The sequence below is a fragment of the Amblyomma maculatum genome, chromosome 1, assembly GCF_055883805.1.
Source record: "Amblyomma maculatum isolate TAMU_Amacu chromosome 1, ASM5588380v1, whole genome shotgun sequence".
In the NCBI taxonomy this organism is placed as follows: Eukaryota; Metazoa; Arthropoda; class Arachnida; order Ixodida; family Ixodidae; genus Amblyomma; species Amblyomma maculatum.
Genome location: NC_139344.1, coordinates 302,350,129 through 302,370,085, shown reverse-complemented (window position 1 = coordinate 302,370,085; position 19,957 = coordinate 302,350,129). Strand labels below are relative to the sequence as shown.

The window sequence follows — 19,957 nt, the reverse complement described above, 5'->3', positions numbered from 1 at the left end:
ACCGCTTCTTTCTGGGATAGGAGGTTTGCATATGTGCTTCCCGCACGCATACTTCGTCCTATACTTCTGCACCGTACGCCGCTGCATCACCAGTAAACAGACCAAGCCTCACGCAAGAGACCGGTTGACGAAAAATGCAGTACAGCAGTTGAGGATGCATAAACTACCAAGCAGTTGGCGTGTGCAAATGACGCGAGAAATGGCACACTTTCCAGCAGCCACTCACAAGGCGCGACCACTCAGCATCAAGCAGTGGCTCTGCCTTCGTATTTTTAACGTTTGTGTCTATTTTTTATCACAGACACATGGCTCTGACGGGAGGAGTACTGTGGTGAAACAAGCTTTCCAGTGGTACCAAACTTCTTGCGATCGACAGCACAGGCGCGGAGTTATTGCACTCAGAAATCAACCATTTTCATGGACATTTTGGTCAGTTTTTTACTACCAGAGGTCAGGAAATCAATTTTTTAGCTCGCTTTCAGGTTGCTTTCGGTGAAAGTTTTTTGCGAAGTGATTGAAAGGGCATTGTAGATTCCGAATCTGATCTTTTCTAAAATTTGATTTTTCGGGAAATTTTTGCGATTTGATCCCCGCGTCCTCCCTTAACACGAATGTTGAACTACCAAGCGCATTATCGCCATGCAGTCACCCCATTCAATGCAGCAATTACAAACCTTCTTAGCCCCGCACCCCTCAAAACTGTAGTGATGCCTGTTTACTTTACCTAATGCAATAAACAACCTGAGTGGTTCTAATCATTGCACGAATTAAGCCATGTTGCCATGCAGACTACAACCAAGATGGCGGCAAATACAAGCGCATACGCAATGGGTCTATTGGTTGGCATGCCAGATGACTACCTGCTCCTCAAGGACACCTGGTGGTTCTGACTATCATTCAAGAGAATTCTAGAGTGAAGGCTCATATAATGTTTATACTCCATTCATAGCAATTTCTATCAGTAAAAAGCCTAAAGTCTACTTTGTGTCTCACTAGTGTTGTTCTCGTCTCACCTGCAAATTTCATTTAAAATCGAAATGCTAGACTATGTTCCGTCAGCTAAGACAATAATGGTAAATTTTTAACATTTATGATGGCTGGCAGCAGCTTAATGCCCTTATGTGCAATAGCGCTGACCCTGTATGGAACCAAGTTTCGTGACCAAAAGAGTCCTATTTTATGACCAAACACGTTCTAGAAGCATTAAAGGTATACTAAACACATTTCCAAGAATATAGAGAAAGCACCACAATTGTGTTCTTAAGACACGATTACCCTAGTACAGACACATAATTCGGGTTAGTTTGAAGTGGATGGCTGTATTTTTGAAGTTTTCTAAGCGGCCGCCGGGTTAGAGGCAACGAGCTCCTGACTGTGAACCAGCGGGTGTGACACCGCATTTACCCTCAGCAACGTCATGGCCCCGCGGTTCCGCCGTCGCCGCCCCCGCACCTGAAGTTGGTTGAACGACTACGCGCAGTGTCGGCTAAAGCCCGCATGTCAGTTCCCTGCGTCGCTCCGTGCACAATGTTGCGGAGTATGGAATACTGCAGACGAGGGAGGTCGAGGGAGGTCGAAGGAGGTCGAGGGGGACGCGTACGAAGAACGCCTATTGTGGGCAATTGTATGCGCGCTGGGAAGGAAGGATAAATTGTGTGCAGCGTGGTTTAAGGCTGCGCGCTGAGTCCGCTGTGCCGTAGGAGCACGTTGCACATTATATAATAAAAAAAAAAAAGTCCATCTGTGCACTTCACGATTGCCAGGGAGGAAGCGAAAAATGAACAGGTGCAACAGCTCGCAATGGGGTGGCTATGGAGGCATGAGGGAGGCAGGTAAAACGTGACGTGGTATCAATTTTTTTTTTTTTTCAGAGCTTTCAAAGGAGGCCACTAGGTACGGCGATTTGAGAAATATTCATTAAAATACTTACTTTCTGCTCATTTCTGTTCATAAAGTGTGTTGTTTTGGTCACCCTCAATGCGATAGCTACCATGTGCGCTAGAAATCTCTGCGGCAATTTTTTTTTTTTTTTCAGTATACCTTTAAATGTATGTAGCAATATTTCTATTCGTTAATCAGGGTTTTACTTCTCATATGAGTTCTCATGTAACGCCCCGACCCCCCTCCCTGCATGGAAACACCCAATTTGCCGCCTTTAACTACACTGCTAAAATTCTACCAAAAAAAAGCTGGTGGAAGGACCTGCACACCATTTCATCTTATGCCCCCTCCACAGAAATATGCACCAGTTGCGTAACCAAGTACAGGGAGAGCTTGTGTACAGCATACCATAATGATTCGGCCCTCTTACAGGGTTCAGACTCAGAAGGTAGCAGCCCGCGGTGTTGCTACAGCTTTTTGGTTCTACTGATTGCTTGCGTTAACTAGAAATAAGCAGGGCCCCCTAATGGCAACTGCAGAAAATAGGCCAGGTGATATCCTTGGAGAGGTTTTTGTGCTTTTTGATGAAAAGAGTATGAGGTGGCCAAGTGACCAGAGCATCCTTTAGAAAAAAAGAGCAAAATTACAGATAAACAAACTATGAAGAAATTTCGTTTGTGTTGGATGTTTACAGCTACAAGACGGTACAACAAGCAAACCCCACTGACAGTGCTCTGCAGTGACAGGCAGCAGAGAGACCTTACCTGCTCCTCGGCAACCGCGTCTTTTCGGGAGTCCCTTCTGTCTTCCATTTTGCCATCCGGTCCTGGACCGCAGCGCGGATGCCAGATGGCACCTCCTGCAGGATGCATTACGATTCACAAAATACTGCCTACATGCTACCAGCTTCCTTTTCATCCAACATAGAAATATTGCAATCTCTTTAAAGAGTGACAACACAGCAAGACATTCATACTTTGTTAAGCTCTTGGAGTGTAGCCCAGAGTTCTCCCCCAAAAAGTGAAAGACTGACAACTGGGGGGAGCGGCAGTATAAAAACCGAATAACGAAACAAGGCAGATGCCTCGAAGGAAAAAAGCCAACATGGCTGCGCAGTTCTTCATTCCCAAAATCTCGCGAATTCGGCCATTGGAAAAATGTTAAAATTAAAAGTTTGAATTATTCACAGCAATATTATATAATCAAGTCCTGGAATATGGTTGCGTAGATGAAAGCGATGATTTTCCAAAATTACAAGTACCACCGTGGCCCTTTTCACAGCAGTGCGGTGCCTCGTTGCAATGAGGGCACTTCACTGGATACAGTTACTCGTGCAGTGAAGCGCCCTCAAAACGGTTGCAGAGGTGGATAGAAAATAACGCCATGACTGGTCATATTACAGTCACAAAAAGTTGGCACTTGGAAAGGTGAGCAGTTCCTGAGAACCTCGCTGACATATATACCATATTACTACAGTATTGTGTATATTTTTGAGGTGTGTACATTTCCTGACCAAAGTAATACTATAAAATGCTTAGTCTTTCCACTTTTATGAGACTTGCCAGCCAAGCACAAAGCAACCTTTGCTGTGTCAACCAAAATAACATCAGGAAGGCTGCATCCACACATACCTTGCAGGTACATCTCCTCACCATCCCCAAATGGGTCTCCACACTTGGAACATCGAGCACAAGTTGGATGAAAGTGGTGGTTTTCACCAGCCTGCACATTTGATACATATGCGTACATGAAATTGCATACAGTTTAAATTTGAAACAAAGCCGAGACAACACTGCCATGTTCTCACCTGTTTTCCACCATTGTGCACATTCCAAGCTTTCATGCTCTACCACAATATAAGAACATGTTTCCTAGGCAGCAAGCACTCTTTTGATCACCTCATGTGTCATAATAATCTCCCAGCAATTACATACCGTATAAATGCATGTGAGGGCTGCACCCAAGCTTTCCACGACCCACATGGGACTAGCCTTCAAAATGCACAAAAGATTCCAGATGCTGCCCACGGATGGCACCTGAAGTCGCAGGTCATCATCATTTACATATTTTCCCTCTGCCACAAGCTTCCGGTATCCATATGTAAAACTTGGTAGTTTTAGCCGCCGCGCTTCTCTTTTTGTGCTCAGCCTGAACAAGGAAATACAATCTGTCGTCTCTTTGTTGTGTTGAACTGAGGTTCACTTTTTGCCAAGCCTGAGACCAGATGCATAATGCTGTTTGAGCTTGAAGCTGAAACAATAAGTGAATTTATCTTCAAGATGAGGCTTTCAAGCTCCTTGGAAGGATACAGCAACATTCACTGGCAGGGTCTGAACACAGCAATAATTTTGCACAATCTTCGACATATCCTGCCACATAGTATGTGATTTGGGCACTGCTCTTCACTTGAAGCCTCGTCCATGAGTTTGTTATGGATGTTTTTTGCCGGCAAGCTCTTGATCACCACCTGAAGATACATTTCCGCCTTTGCCAAGCTGCAAAATGCAAGGCAGTTTACAGAAAGCAGAAACTGTGTCGGTGTCGGATGACTGTTGCATCCAGACATTTGCCGTATGTGTTTTCTAGGGAGTCCTGACTTAAACGAGCAGTCATTAGATATTTGTAATCAGGTTTGCCAGTAACATAGCCAAGGAGGGATATAGTACGGGCAAGCGTTACTCCAAGACCCTCTGCAGGTGGAACAAGGAAGCCCAGTTTTCCGACTAGCCAAGTATCTATGCACACCAAGAATTCTTTCAGAGTTTACAATTTTTGAGAATTTGGACGCACAGCATCTTTGCTGCACCTGGATGTCAACGAGGTTGCGCATTCTTCTCTACAGTAGCAGTAGTTGACCCTGCTCTTTGTATGCATAAAGGCCCCTTAGAACTGAAGAGAGCACATTCCAATCACTGCCCGTGTAATATGTGACATTGCTCTGAGCCTCACATTTCCATGCCCCCTTCCATTCCCACCGTTCCTTCCGGTGCTTCAAGGCCTGTTGAAACAACAGAATTGCGGACACACTTCAATAAATGGGGGAGAGAAAGTGCAATGCAGGGTGCTGCACCTTACATACAGTCTGCTTTGTGGAGCCTTTCACCCCAAAAGCACGCCACATGCTTCCATGACGCACCATCTGTAGTAACAAAGTCCACAAAAAGGCCGGACCTCTCCGCAGCTAGCGTTAAAAATCTTTGAAAGCAAGTCTGCTTTCGCGTTACTATGCGAGCCAAATACTCCAAGAATTTGCTGAAAATCCCCAGAAAATGGCTGAAAAAGCCTAACCAAGCCATGATCACAGGTCTCTTGGCTCTGGGCTTTCAATATTTCCAGTGCTGGTTACCTTGAGGTTTTCAGACAGTTTCGTCAATTAAGATTCCCCCATGCCGGCAATACTCCTTGACGCCTTTCGTCTTTTCTGCAATTGTGGTATTTTCTCATTAAAACCAAAGCTGCTTTTGTAATTCTTGATGTATTTTAGGAAGCAGCGATAAGTTCTTTTCATTCTCATCACAATGCACTCAAGAAGCCACTCTTCATTGTATTTCATCCCCTGAGTTCCTTTCCTCCTGGAAGCATCAAAGCACCCTTACCTGCTGCTGTTGGGGTAAAGCATAAAATGCCTTTCAGCAGGTTTGAATGTGATATAGATTTCATAGTTTCCAATCTCTGTTTGGTTTGTGGGGTGTAACGTCCCAAAGCGACTCAGGCTATGAGAGACGCCGTAGTGTGGAGAAATTTCGACCACCTGGGGTTCTGTAACGTGCACTGACATCGCACAGCACACGGACGCCATTCCATCCCACTTCCTAGTAGTTGAGCGCCTTAACCGCTGTGCCACCCCGGCGGGCAGTTTCCAATCTCAGTTTTTGCACCTTCCTTTCGCGACAAAGCTGCATATTACAAGTCATCAGCTTTCTGGACGCAGTCAGATTATTATTTTTTGCCCTCATCTTTCAATAAGAGGCTTGATTTAGCACAAGTTTACCAAAGCATCTGCACTGAAGACATGGTCCTTCACTCTGTGATACACCGAAGCATTTCACACTGTACAGCTTGCCCCCATGAATTCTGTACTTGACCTGGCCAGTCTTGGGAAATTTTTCTTCAATCAGGTTCTTCTCTAATCGCGTGCATGAAGTCATCTCGTCAACAGAGCGAAGGAGGCCTAGCACACTTCCAGTGTCAAAAACGTCCACTTTCTTTAGGGATACACGCTGAATAAACACTGAACAGTGGTAGCGGTCTCCATGCGCGGAACACAACACGAGTTTTCTGAAGCACAAGCTATCGCTGTCTGGCGCGCAAACGCTAAATGCAACTGTTTCCGGTACTCTAGTGATAAGGCTTTTCGACCAGTACTTGGTGGGTAGCTTTTCGCGACTAAGGTGCTCCAACTCCCGTAGGTTACATGTGTCATGAACCGTTGTTGCGCCAGTACTCATGTCGTCAAACGTAGTTGTGTCGCGAATTTTCATTCCTAGCATTTCTCCACTGGAGGTCTTCGATTTTCTTTCCAGGAGTAGTCGTTTGGACAAATAAGTTTGTGTGTTCGGAATTAGCATCGGCAGAGCATCATCGCTGAGGCAAGGCCGGCCACGAGGAATCTTCACCGCGTTTCTATTCACTACGCAAGTGTAATCACGTACCATGAATCGTTCATCAAAATGCAGTTCGCAAAGTACCGACGTTTTTTCCAAAGGCTTGTCTGCATAAGGAATCTCTGTCTGCCACGCTCAAAACCTCTCCTCATTGTCTGACACAGAAAAAACAGAGGCTTTATTTCCTTTCTTTCTTGAGTAAACATACCCAGTCGTGCACCCGGGAGCAAAACGGTGAGTCTGACACTTTGAATTCGCAGCCATCTGTTGTCACTACAGCACACGAACGATTCAGAAGATGAGCTAAACAAACACATTTTGCAGTCCGATGAACGAGCAGGAAAACGACAGATATCACTAATCGGGCTACAAGCCTTCGCCGCATTCTCTAACCACGCCAGCCATGCTGGGAGAAAGCATGCATGAAAGCGTGCAATTGACAACTTGCACGCCACCTGGTGCTATCATCAACTGCTGCTGCTCGCACCGCCAGCTGCAAAGCTTCCACCTCCTCCTAGTCACCATACCGCAGGTGAAGGAGCCGACTGGTTGCCGCCATCTTGGGCATATTCTGAAGCTTATTTCTTTGTGCAGCATCTGCAAATGACTTCAATCAAGGAGAACGACCGCCGTCGCAAATTTTCCAAAAGCTGTTTCCAGGCCGGTGATTGGCTGGTGCGCAGGCTCGCATCACGAGCCCCTCGTCTCGCGCTTCCCACTGGCCAGTATGACTAACTTGCCATTTTGTTTGCTTTTTTTTTTTTTTAACGTTTGCCGACGCAACCATAGCTTGGCACTTTTGCGATCGCATCGATCATTCTCTGGCGGGCAGTGGTCTTTAGATGCAGCCATATCAAGAGTGTATTAAAAATGAAAGCGACGTCGAAGAACGAGTACAGTGGTGGATCGTATATCACATCCGAAGCGGCGTTTTCTCGCGTCTTGTTGCAGCACGTTCGGCAGCGGTTCAGAGGCATCCAAGACAGCATCGATAGATTGCACTGTTCAGCTGATACTCATGATCCCCACCGACGCAGCCGCAGCTTTACATTTTTATCGAGTCACTTAAGATGACAGGCGAGCCTGACATCGCGCCGTCGTCCGCGTTCCTCAGTGGCAAGTTCTGCGGACAGTTTCATTTCTTTTTTTTTTTTAGCAGATTGCCTAAGAAATCTGTCGCTGCGCTCAAGGGGTGTGGAAATTCGAGCTTTAGCTCCAGCAAGGGACCCTGCGTGTTGCCCTGCATCCGCTGTATATCGAAGTTTCATTCTGGAACATTAGCCAATTTATTAGGTCAATCTAGTAACGCCGCCATGTTTTAGCCTTGAACTTTGTGCGAGTTTATAATATGGCAAGACCACTTTATCGTAGATTCTGAGTATTTGTTTGCCTAGAGGGCACTGCCACAGGCATGTGAAGTGGTGAATGAAGCTTCTCATGCTGGTTCTATGTGCTGTATATGGGCTTTGCGGCAAGCTGTTGCTAGTATTTGGGAAGGGTACAGTTATATGTTTAGTATATAGCCTTTCTCAAGAAGAACAAAGCCTCACCCAAACTATTTTATTTATATTGCCATAGCTGCAGTGTAGCAAAAGTTAAAGGTCGTCAAATGCATTTTTCTCAGTGCCATGTTTCTGAACACTGCATTCAGCCTTACTGGGCTTTTCCCCTACATTCTCACAGGGGTGGAAGCAGGCTCGGGCATTTTAGAGCAGCTTCGGGGTATATAGATGGCATTGAAGGGTAGCCTTTCCATCCTACAGCTGCCAACAGTTTATCATTCTTTGCTTGAGCAATGCTGGGGCTCATTTTTAATATTTTGGCAATAGACCCTGTATGCCATTACAACACTCTTGAGAAGCTTCCTAGTGACTGACAGCTTTGGCATATCAACCCATAGCGCTCAAGTATGGTTGTGTCTGCTGTAGGCCTGGCAAGCTTGTCAGTGACAAAAAGCCTTGATGGTGAAGTCTTGTTTTCACAGCAGAACCATTAGAATAACTCATGCAGTTTTTGCAGTCGGACAAGTTTCCTTCCTAATGGCTCACAGCAGTTTACGCAACCTGCTTCACTAGCTGATCTCGCTTCTCCATCGGCGATTCAAAAAGCTGCTGCTACGTCACATTCACAGTGTATTTTTGTTTTCAATATTATCTCCAATTTCCAGTGGCTCATACCAAATTTACTTGCGAACAAATACTTATTATGCTCCATGCTTCCTTCCCTTACAAAAATTTATTAAGCTCCGTACAAGATGCGTTACCTCTTTGCCACTGGTGCAATTACATTGTTCCCATGTCCTGCTAAATTTGATGGCAGAACATCGAGGCAGCCAGTTTGAGCAGTTTTGGAGCAATATTGCATTTTGGAGCAGAATAAAGCAGGGAAAGCAGTTTGGAGCAGTACTTCCACCCCTGCTCTCATTGAGTGACAATGACAAATTTAGTATCACTGTAGTCATATTGAAAAGATCAGGGGGTGATCCACTATTTACATCACTCTACTGAGATTTTGCAAGTTACCACTGAAATAATATTACATGTCTAAAAATTTTGCAGACTTCCTAATGGCATACATTACCTTGGTCATGGGTAATGGTGATTGCTTCAGTTTTAATTTACATATTCACAATCCCAAGAGAGTTTCGGAAATAGGAAGAGCATGTCGTTTTTGGTGAGAAATATAAGTGAGGCTACTGATCGTTCATGTTATTATATATGGTCAACTTCAAACGCAGGGTTTTGATAACTTCCCTTTATTTCACACAAATAACTTTGGTACCAATGCCTTCAAAGAGAAATGAGGTACCTGATGACATTTTTAATTTTTTAGCTTAGGCAATGCATAATTATAGATTTGAGATTGGGTTAATGAGTTGCAGCGTTAAATACTGCAACCTTTGACTGTCGACATATGTCACGATGATGTGCCTTTAGAGGAAAACGAAGGATGTCACTGGGTACGGGAACTCTTTGGCTATCAATCCTTGTAATTAAAAGCAATAAAATGCAACGAGAAAGTTGATTAAAGCTGCGCAATAAATTCACTAATTATGCTCAGGATTTTGTAAGATAACTTTTGATAAGGACCACATCCTTAATTATGATTACATATTTGAAATCAGGAGAGAAAACCAGATCTGTGTGCAGTTTCATGAGATTCTAGCCATAATTAAAGAAGTTACTTTTAAGACCCTCGTAGTACATGCATGATTTGTGAAAATGACAAAGTTATACAATTCCTGAAAATTCACGTCCTATCTGATCCGTCACTGATTACACACTTTGCAAAAAGTTTTCCCTTTCTGCAAGTTTACCTGCCTTGATACAAAGCTACTGATGAACGAAAAGCTGACAAAAACAGACCTACCTGCAACACTTTACCAGAGATAAACCGATCACAGTGGGCGCACTTGACGCCAAACTGCTTTTGGTAGTCTTTTTCACAGTATGGTTGGCCTTCCCTGCAACGAAAAAAGGAAACCCAAAGAGTAGGTAATCAAACAAAATAATCATGCACATGCAGTGGAAGTGGCAGGTACAATCCCTGCATTTCTGGTAACAACTCCTGTGTGCCAGACCTGGCTTGGCTGACTGGGGGGCACTCAGCGTCCATACATGGTTCACTTCCCAGTGTACCTATGATGTAGTTCTTTCATGAAAGCAAGCTGGTCATTAAAAGTTGGCTAGTGCTTTGAAAGGATGTGTGAAAATTTCAAAGAATCTATTTTTGAAAAGTCTGGATAAATAAGTGCTGTGAAGCGGGACATTCCTCTGGATTGCACAGACGTGTAGTCTGACATGCTGCCTTATCCGTAGCAAATGCCAACGTTCAAACGATACAAAGCTTTCGATTGATGACAGCCTTCAAACAGCACAATAAATGAACCGTGCACAGTAGCAAGCAACCAACACCATGTTAACACAAAAGTAGTGCTCGTGGTCGCCATAGCCGGAGGTGTTTTATTCGCTTGCCCCGGCACTTGAGAATTCCATTTTTAATGCAATATGGTGTTAAAAAGCAAATTCAGTGCGTGTGGCCACATATCAAGAACACACAAGAAGCGTGTGCAATTCAGAAAAATACCCTATGAACCTTTTGGGCCTGCCTGCAGCTTCAAAACACATTCATAGGCCGTTAAAATCAAAATGACGTAGCACACTGTGACATTCATCTTCAAAGCACTCGCATTTAATGACCAGCCATCTTAATTGCCATTCTGAGGAACAAGAAGTACAGCCTCGTCCACATCTAGCTATAACACGGTCATCATTGGGTCCAACACGGCCACGCAATAGAGCTGAGTACAAGCTATGTAAAGCAACACGCCGGGGTCCTTCTATGCTTGCATCGATAACTACCTGCGTCAGCGCAATGTTGCTTTGAAAGCAGTGACCGTGTTACAGCTAGAAGTGGATGACCCTGTACATGTGGTTCTATGGATCAGGTTCCCCCCTCGTACCTCCTATGCATTTCATGGTACAGTCGACTCCCGATAATTCCAAGTCACTTAATTGGAATTTTAGGTTAATTAGAAGTTAAGTGCTGGTCCCATCAGTTTTGCATGTAAACCTGTAAAAGAAATCGCTCAATAATTCAAAGTCCTCAGCCAACAATATTGTTTAACTGGAATTTTCAGTCGAGATCCTCAAGGCGACCGTCACTTTTTGATAGAATGTGTAATTTTTCAAGTGCTACAACAGCATCCAAGCTCTGCATTGGTGTCATCGCCATCGCAGCCATACACAGCACCACATTTCTTGCAGCGGCGCGGAAGCCACGCGGGTGCCATAGGTGCGCAAAATTAGGCTTGCTGCGTGCGCAGCCAGCAGCGAGGCTGAGCGAGGCGTGTGTTGGTTGAGCACCTTGTTTAATTGTGTGAATGACGCGTAGACCAGTTTGTTCAATGGGTGATTCTACACTCCAGAATTAGACTGTAGTCGTGCCATTAATAGCCATGGCAAATCATGACTCTTATCGCACGCTCGACCTGGCAACGAAAGCTGAAGTTTTGAAGGAAGTTGATAAGGGAGGTGCCACCAAACAAGACATTGCGCGGAAGTATGAAATCAAGCCGAACACGCTCTCAAACTTCATCAAGAACAAGCACACATTATTGGATGCATTTGAGAACGACAAGTTCAAGACGTCTCTGCAGCGAATGCGCACCGGCGCTTGCCCAGAATTGGAGAAGGCTCTGCTGGTTCGGATTAGCGAGGCCCGGAGCAACAAACTTCCTCTCAGCAGCGATATCATTGCGATGAAAGCCAGACGCTTGCAGCAATGTTGGGGACTGATGAATTCGTTTGGCCTGATGGATGGCTGAAGCGCTTTACAGATCGCCATGATCCGGTTTTTCAGAAGAGATGCTACTCGAAAAAAAAAAAAAAAATTTAATAAGCCACCCAGAACAATGAATTTCGGTGTCGTTAAATTGTATTTCCAGAGTTTTTCAGAACACTAATTAGTTTTCTTGTAGCATGCATACTTTTTGCTCAGTGCTGCTAAACAATCATAAAACAAAGGCCTTTTGTGCACATGCTTTTGCATAGAAAATTTTCACTGGGAATGAAGAGCAATAGTTATTTTGTAGCTTGCTAACTTTAGAATCCAGATAACTAGCACAAATTTGGACACTGAAGTTCCTAGTATGGTAAAAAAAATTATGATCATGTTATCCTTTTATTCTGAGGGCTCATTACTGTTATATCAAACCTCTATAAACTAATATTACAGCTCTTCCAGGACCCGCTCGAAGCTTGTGTGTCCCCTGTTGAACCACAAGACCGCAAGGGCTGTGGCAGTTTCAACAGCAGTCCGAGACGCAAACATCGATTTTGGACACAGCAACCAAATTTTGCTGTTCAGACTCTCTGCAGAGTTTTAAGTCTTGCCTCGAACACAACGAGCCAGCAGTTTTTATCTGTAAGTCGCTTATATATTGGCAGCAATGCCTTCCCTTGGGCTTTTGTCAAGAGGGGTGTGTGGTCTGGTGGCGGCTGTTCAAGGACTTCAGCTCGCCTGTGCTTACACCATGATGTAGCACCCTCTGGGTAATACCTGTGGCTACTAGCCCCATTGCTAGAGCAAAAATGCAGATACGATGCCCAGATGCTGCAGTACATAGCATGAACATCACCCCTGTTGTTGGTTATCGCTATTTGATAGTATGCCTGCAGTTTCTGTATCGTGGGGTCCTTCAGCTTCTTTCCGCGCAGAAGTGGCGTCTTCAGTTGCCGAAGGGCTGTCCCGAGGCGCTTTGCAACATGGTTAGTGCAGTCCTCTTTCTCTATGGTTGTGGCACCATACACCTGAGCCTTGGATAGCGCAATATGTGCTTTGCTGTCTCCATCACTCAAAAATGTACTGAAGCGTAGTGTCTCGTACAACGGCGTTCTCTACCAAATGCGAAGTGCTGCCTCCTTTTCCATGGCATGCAACAAACACTCCACATTTTTTTCGAACACGGGCTGGTGGAACGCCTACCAAATTTCCTCTTTTTCATTACTCAATATTTTGTGCCGACTGCATGCCAAGCAATAATTTGAAAGCACTTCAAAATCGAGGCACAGTCCACTGTCGAGGGACACAATAGTGATCACACCATTGTGACTCTTATGGCCCCTCTTTTGCCATGTGCCATCGTACGTAACAGCGGCGTCTGCACCGCCGACTCCCGCCTCTATCTCGCGGGCAGTCTTCAGATTTTGCGCAGCAGTGTTCATGGCCGCGGAATGCACTTTTTTCGCGATTGCATGAAATGTCTTCTGGTGCATCGGTTTTGGAAGGCCGATGATGGCGCAAAACCGAACAAGTTGATTGTAGCCAGCACTGATTGTGCGGGCCGCTGCCACTGCTTTTACATTCGTAGCAAAGGCGTCGCGCGAGCTCCCGCTCTCATAGCTTCGCTCCGCGCTTCCGTCTCCGCTTGCCGCCGCACGCCCCGAGCCGCCGCCTCTGCTTGCCGCCCCACGCTTTGAGGTGTACGAGGCAGACAGAACAGATTCGGGTCACTCACGGTTTCCACAACAAAGTTCAAGGAACAACGAAAGTCCCTTGCGTTTTCAAAGCGACTCGCTGACGAAGAGTTGGCTCTCGCCACAAGCAGGACACGTCGCGCCTTGCACAAGCAGCATCAGCACATCGATGTCACACAGTACCGCGCTGGCAGAGCTATCACTGGCTCTTCCTTAGTTTTCGAAGAGTCCAATCTTCTTTTCAGAAGCACTTACAAAGTTCAAGGTAGAGTCTATCTCCTCAGCGCCGATGCTGTCGTTAGGCCTAGTAGGTTCCGGGAAGCTTTTCTGGCGTATCGTTGTCGGCGTCGACCTGCGCCTCCTTCCTTTGAATTTAAATTTAGTATGAAACTTCTGCATGCGAGCATTGCGGTTTTTTGGACTGAGCATGATCGCAAAACTGAAAAAACGCAGAAGTGACAGTGGCAGTCTCGCAATGCTTGCGAGTAGCAGAAAACCAGTGGAACCAGTGAGTAGGCTTCACCGCACAAACTGGTCACCCGCAGCCAATGGAGTCGTCAGAATCGCACCACGTGATCGAAGAAGACGCGAGAGAGGCTGCGGAACGCGCCTTTTTTAAAATTATTTCTAGTGAAAATACGAAACAGGTGGCCGTTGCACATGCGAAAATAAGCCTTGGCCTATCTCCGCCAAGCGATCGCCATGGCGTGCAGAGAAGCTGCCGTGCACGGCAGGCGCGCAAAGATGGACAACTTGTGTGGCAACTTTCGGTTTCTCCGTCAACCACGACTCATTCAAACATATCTTTTACTAATTTCTGGTGCGAATATCACTTTCATTTTTCTAGATAAGGTAGCTGAATGCCTAAAAATTCCGAAATGAAAAAAATCGGAAAACTGAAAAGAAAGAAAGAAAAAAAAAACTTTTTCGACCCGCATCTCCTTTTAAAAGCGCGTGTGGTGAAAAAGCGCCTGTTAATCAGCAAATATGCGCAGCATGAGGAAAGCTGCGTGAATATCTCAGCGAATATAAACCAGAAGACATATTCAACGCAGACGAGACTGCACTCTTCTATCGGCTTCTACCAGAGAAGACGCTCACATTCAAGGAAGACGACTGTGCCAGGGGCAACGCAGCAAGGAGAGGGTGCCGGTGCTGTTCGCGGCAAACATGACTGGCACGGAACGATGTCAGCTACTTGTGACCGGGAAAGCCGCCAAGCCAAGGTATTTTAAAGGCGTAATGACGCTGCGTGTAGACTGAGTCAAACAAGAAGGTGTGGATGACGGCCGAAATCTTCAAGAGCTGGATAACAAAAATGGACCACAAGTTTGCTTTTTTGAACCACAAGGTGGCGTTTCTTGTGGACCACTGCAGTGCTCATGTGGATGTGCCAGCCTTGAGTGCGATACGCCTTGCATTTTTGCCAGCAAACACATCTGTTTTGCAGCCAATGGATCAAGGCATCATAAAGAATGTTAAGGTCCTGTACAGGTGGCACCTCCTCGAGTTCATGATTTTGTGTATGGATGACCACAAATTTTGAGGTGAGCCTGCTCAGTGCCATCCACATGTTAGCGTGATCATGGGATCGAGTGAAGCAAGACACAATCGCAAACTGCTTCAGGGCTTGCGGTTTTGTGGCACCTTCTTTGGCGGATGCCTCTGCATTTCATCGAAGGAAGCGTCAACAAGTGAGCTTGACGGCATTGATTTAGGTGATGCTCTTGGGAACGCTAATTTTGAAGATTATGTCGTCATAGATGAGGCGGTCAAAACATGCAGTGCACTGATGGAGAGCGAGATTTCGGAGATTATTCGGCCGCAGGAATCGACCCAGGAAAGCGACAGCGACGTTGAAGACTAGCCGCAATCAAAGGCTGCCGATGTAGCCGCGGGCCATGCTCTCATGAAGCACTTTTTTGCCACTGAAGGTAACACGGATGAACTGTTCTGCCACATCCACAGCCTGCAGAACTTGCTTTCAGCAGCGCGATTCGGCAAGAAGAAGCAAAGCAAGATGACAAACTATTTTTCTTAAACATACTCCATTTCACTACTAATAAAGATGCTGTTTTTGTGTTTCTTGCTAATTGGAAGTTGGTTTAATTCTGAGGTTTTTGCAGTTCCCGTGAACTTCGTATTAACGGGAGTTGACCATAATTTATGAACAGTCCGCATTGGAAATGCTCTCGCAATGTGTTCTCGGATGCTTACGGTTGCTCTTCACGCAATGTGTTCTCGGATGCTCCACCACATTCGCATAGTTTGGTTTGGCTGTTATCCAATAAGGTATCGCTGTTGTGCCTCTTTAAATTTTATTGTAATGATATCCTTCTGCACAGTTTGCACAGTGTAGTGCAGCTTCACACTCATTTCAAGCTCATTTTGCACAAGTTTGTCGTTGGCAGTTGAAGCAACGTCTGGGGTTCGGAATGTTAGGTCGTATGTCTGCGTTGATTTAGCCTACTTCTATGGATTCAGGGAGTTTGCTATTTTCAGATCCAGTGCACACTGACTACATTTTACTCGGAAAAGCCTTCTAGTAGCAGTTCTTCGATGAGTGACAGGAAGTCATTCTCAGAGACCACGCCTTGGGCATGCATCTGTGGGCACTGACTGTTATTGGGATGCCCCAAATGTGGCAAGTGGTTAAAGGTTGCTGTACTGGTGCTTGCTTTGGAGTTTAAGCAGGAGATCCCCACTAGCCAGTTTACTAGTTTTGTACACAAAGCCTAGTATGGTTGTAAACACTGTAAAAGGAGATATCAGGCAGGCCAGCGGTTTCACCGTGGATCACGTGGTATTTCGGGAAGATTTCATGTTTTGGCGAAAAGAACTGAGCTGCTACAGCAGGCCACCTTTTCTTAAAAAGGCGATAAGTTGGTATGGAAAAAGAAGCCATAAAAAATGCAAACTGTTTGGCTGCGGGGCCAGCCCCCCCACCATAGAGCCCAACGAGGGGACAGGAACTGGCAAGCAAGTCTTGCCAGCTGTACACCGCAACTATAACCCAATATGGCGTAACTCAGTGTAGTTAGCCACATAAGGTTAACCCTCACCGCCTGGAAGTAGGAAGGAACAATGAAGGCAGGAGCGTTGTTAGAAAGAAAGGATGGGGGGAGAGGTGCAGTCTATGGCAAGCATGGGCCAAAGTGGTGTCACCTCTGTCAAGCGGCCTTAACTCTTGTTACCATGCCTATTCAAATTGACCACCGATGATCGATGCTTTAAATCACCGATTTCGACAATCGTTTCTTGTGCACCTAGCACCACACAGTGTTAGTCTTGCCACTGAACTTATAGAACCAGTTTACAATTTCTTGCTCGGGCAATGTTTTTGATGAACCTTTTTGAAAACTAGTCTGCATGTGTTGTTGCGGAAGTGTGTGGCGGCCGCGGATGAAGAAAAAAAGAAGAAAAAAAAAACCTGCCACTTGTGGTAATGCAGCATGAACATCAAATTTTCGTGATCAAAAAAACTTCCAGCAAGTCAAATATTGATTCCTATAGTCTGCTTTGTTATCGGCCGGTGTTGAGTGGTGATATTACCCAAAAATTGCGCCAGCTATTCACTAGCGAGCCTTGACTCAGAGTCAGAGTGGTTTTATTCCCCAAAAGCACATTCCTGAAGGTCCACCGTACGTCCAACATGTATACCCAGCCTTTACAGCCAGTTTGTAGCAGTTTTGGTTTCGCTTCTCCCAAAAACCAGGAACTGCTTCACCGCATGGCACGAGAAATGAAGCTGTTTCCACATGCAGGTACTGTAAAGATAGTTTATTTTTAACGCGGTAGCGTTAAGGAGCTCGTGTCGCAGAAAAGCCGGTGTCGTTGGCGTCGTTGGCCGTGAGCGATAAATCCCGGCATGCACTTCATAAATAAAAAGCAACTTCCAAGATGGGCTAGGTGGGAATCGAACCAGGGTCTCCGGAGTGTGAGACGGAGACGCTACCACTCAGCCACGAGTTCGATGCTTGAAAGCGGTACAAAAGCGCTTCTAGTGAATGCGGTGTTGCCTTAGAAATGTGCCGTAGAACGTTATACTGCGGTGTATATCGGTAATTATGAGCATGTTACTTACAGAAGTCGCAGTTACACGAGTAGCGAAGTACGTTTCCGCTACATTTCTTCTGCGCTCTGCGCACGTGCAGAGCCATCTTGCGGCAAACACAGAACCCCTCCTCGCAATGTGCGGCGCTGCCCCGACACATGGCGCGCCACTCGCCCCTGACGTTTCGCCGTGGACCCTCACGGGTTGTAGAATCAAGCGTCTTTCCTTTCTTTAGATCACTATCTTCGCTCACCCGCTTCTCCCCTTCGGGACTCAAGAGCAAACCGAGCGAATGAGTGGGCGGTGCGAACGAGGTGCAATAACGCTATTGCGTTCCACTCTTGAAGGCGAAGCTTAAGCGTCCTCCAAATTTTTTGCACAGTGTTCCTGGGTCATTGATCTTCAAAATGTATATTCTAAACATTTTGTTAATAATGCGTCAGTAGATATTATGCCTTTTCTGTCTTAAATTTATCAACTCGCCAAAAAAATGGCAATTTTCCGATTTTTTGTGTGTTCCCTAATAAATTTTTGCTTTGTAACTTATGTTTTTGGAGAGAGCATTCCATTATGTGCAATGTTGTATGCTGCAATGTGTACTGCAGCATTATTAATATTGGCAAAAAATATCTTCAGAGAGCTATAAAAAATTGCCAGAGTTAAAGGTCCAAACACTCGGCATCGGCTCAATCACTTTCCCCAGGCACAGTAATGCCATGCAGGGCTAAGCAAAGCTAAACATTTCGACAGATTTGCCTGTCTGGTTGGGTTGATAACTAAATAAAACTTGAAATTTCTCCAACCAACACTTGTATTTTCAGCAACCTCCCTGCTGTATACTTGCAAGGTCTTCGCTCTCTCCTGGCCACTTCACAGAAGAAAAGAAAAAAGTCGCCAGCGAGCACACCTGCACCTGCGGCACCCTCACTCGTTTAAACCCCCCCCCCCCCTCCTTCCTTCTCCTTTCTTTCACACACATCTCACCCCCTCCCCATTCCCCCCCCCCCCCCACCTTCTTCTCCCCCCCGACCATTCCTTACTTATAGCTGCACGCAGCCCCGCGTCATGCACCCCTGAAGAAGGAGCCGAGCCGGCTCCGAAACGTCGGGTTTTATAAAATAAAAGTGTTGGTTGGAGAAATTTCAAGTTTTATTTAGGGCTAAGCAAGGGTGCTCGGGGTACGTGGTACCACACAGTGCACGCAAAAATCTCTTTTAAAGGACCCTTGAGATCGAGTAGAGTCGCCACCTAGCGTCATACCCAGTGTGGATGCGTGTTCGCGTTGCGTACCAGCCCACAGTGATTTACGTGAACATGTGCGGCATGTACAAGAGCGCTTTTGTTTGTTTCACGGTTCCTGTGCGCTTTTTCTTGCCTATCTGCCTCTTGCAAAAGATATATGAACAGGCTATTACCCCCGCTCCATTAAAAAAAATACTTGTCCATATAGAGTGTCACGCTGGAAAGGACATCGTCAGACGCAGTCTTAGGTGCTTGCGATTCTTTGACAAGCAGTCTCAAACGAAGCGCTGCTATCATTAGGCGCCGTGTCAAAGCAAAACAGGTTGCTGCCGTCAATAAAACTTAATGCAAACGCTCAAAAATTGTATACTCCCATTTCTGTTTGGAACACCACAACTCCTGCAACCGCAGACTGCTGCATAGAAAAATCCAGTTTGAACAAGCCACTCTGTGCCTTCTGTATACACGATATATTTGTCAGAGTAATTTTAATTTTTTTTTTTTGCTGTTAAACATCTGTCGCCATGTCTCAGTGGTAGGGCGCTCGACTGCTGATTTCGAGAATGGGGGGTTCGATCCCGGCCGTTTCAAAAGGAGCTCCTCGGCTGTGGATTTGACTGCACGTTAAACAATCCCACGTGGTCAACGACACCAAGGTCCGCCCCTACATCATCAGTCATATAGCCAATGTCGCATGGCACGTTAAACCCACATATATGCATTTCATTTCTTCTTTCTGTCGAAAGCTTCTGCGCATCCATAACAGTGATAATGAGCACATTTCACTTTAGAGAAATGATCGAACGTTTGAGAAACAAATCTTTCCAGCACCTGTCACGCAAAATATTTATTAATACACATAGATCAATGAAAGGTTACGTATACTTGCGCAAAGAAGACGGGACACAAAAAAGGCACATATACGACATGTACGTAACCTTTCAAAGATGAACCAAGTCGCCCAAACAAGAGTATTACTTGAACATAGATCAATATACACTGGTAGCCCATTAGAATCATTAGAACCCCTTTTCGTCTGTGCTGTCTTTCGAGCAAACTGGTTGTTTCTGACAATGGGAATAAAATAGCTTCATACGGGCTTAACCACCCGTCCTAATTCCTGACATCTGGGGCAAATAAAGTTGTTTCTCTCTCTCTTTTCATGTATGTGACTAGGACTTGTATATTTCTGCGCATCC

At 45.5% G+C, this 19,957-nt stretch overlaps 1 protein-coding gene across 6 annotated transcripts in view; it reads right to left on the bottom strand.

Moving 5' to 3' along the window:
- The window catches only part of Unc-115a (actin binding LIM protein Uncoordinated 115a), a 265,949-nt gene that overhangs the window by 128,543 nt on the left and 117,449 nt on the right, over positions 1–19,957 (bottom strand). For all 6 annotated transcript variants that reach the window (XM_084577455.1, XM_084576663.1, XM_084575542.1 and 3 more), the window contains exons 6-8: positions 9,855–9,948; positions 3,513–3,603; positions 2,646–2,740 (exon numbers count right to left, since the gene is read on the bottom strand). In XM_084577455.1, the coding sequence (XP_084433581.1) occupies positions 2,646–2,740; positions 3,513–3,603; positions 9,855–9,948 (280 nt within the window). The remainder of the gene's footprint in view (positions 1–2,645; positions 2,741–3,512; positions 3,604–9,854; positions 9,949–19,957) is intronic.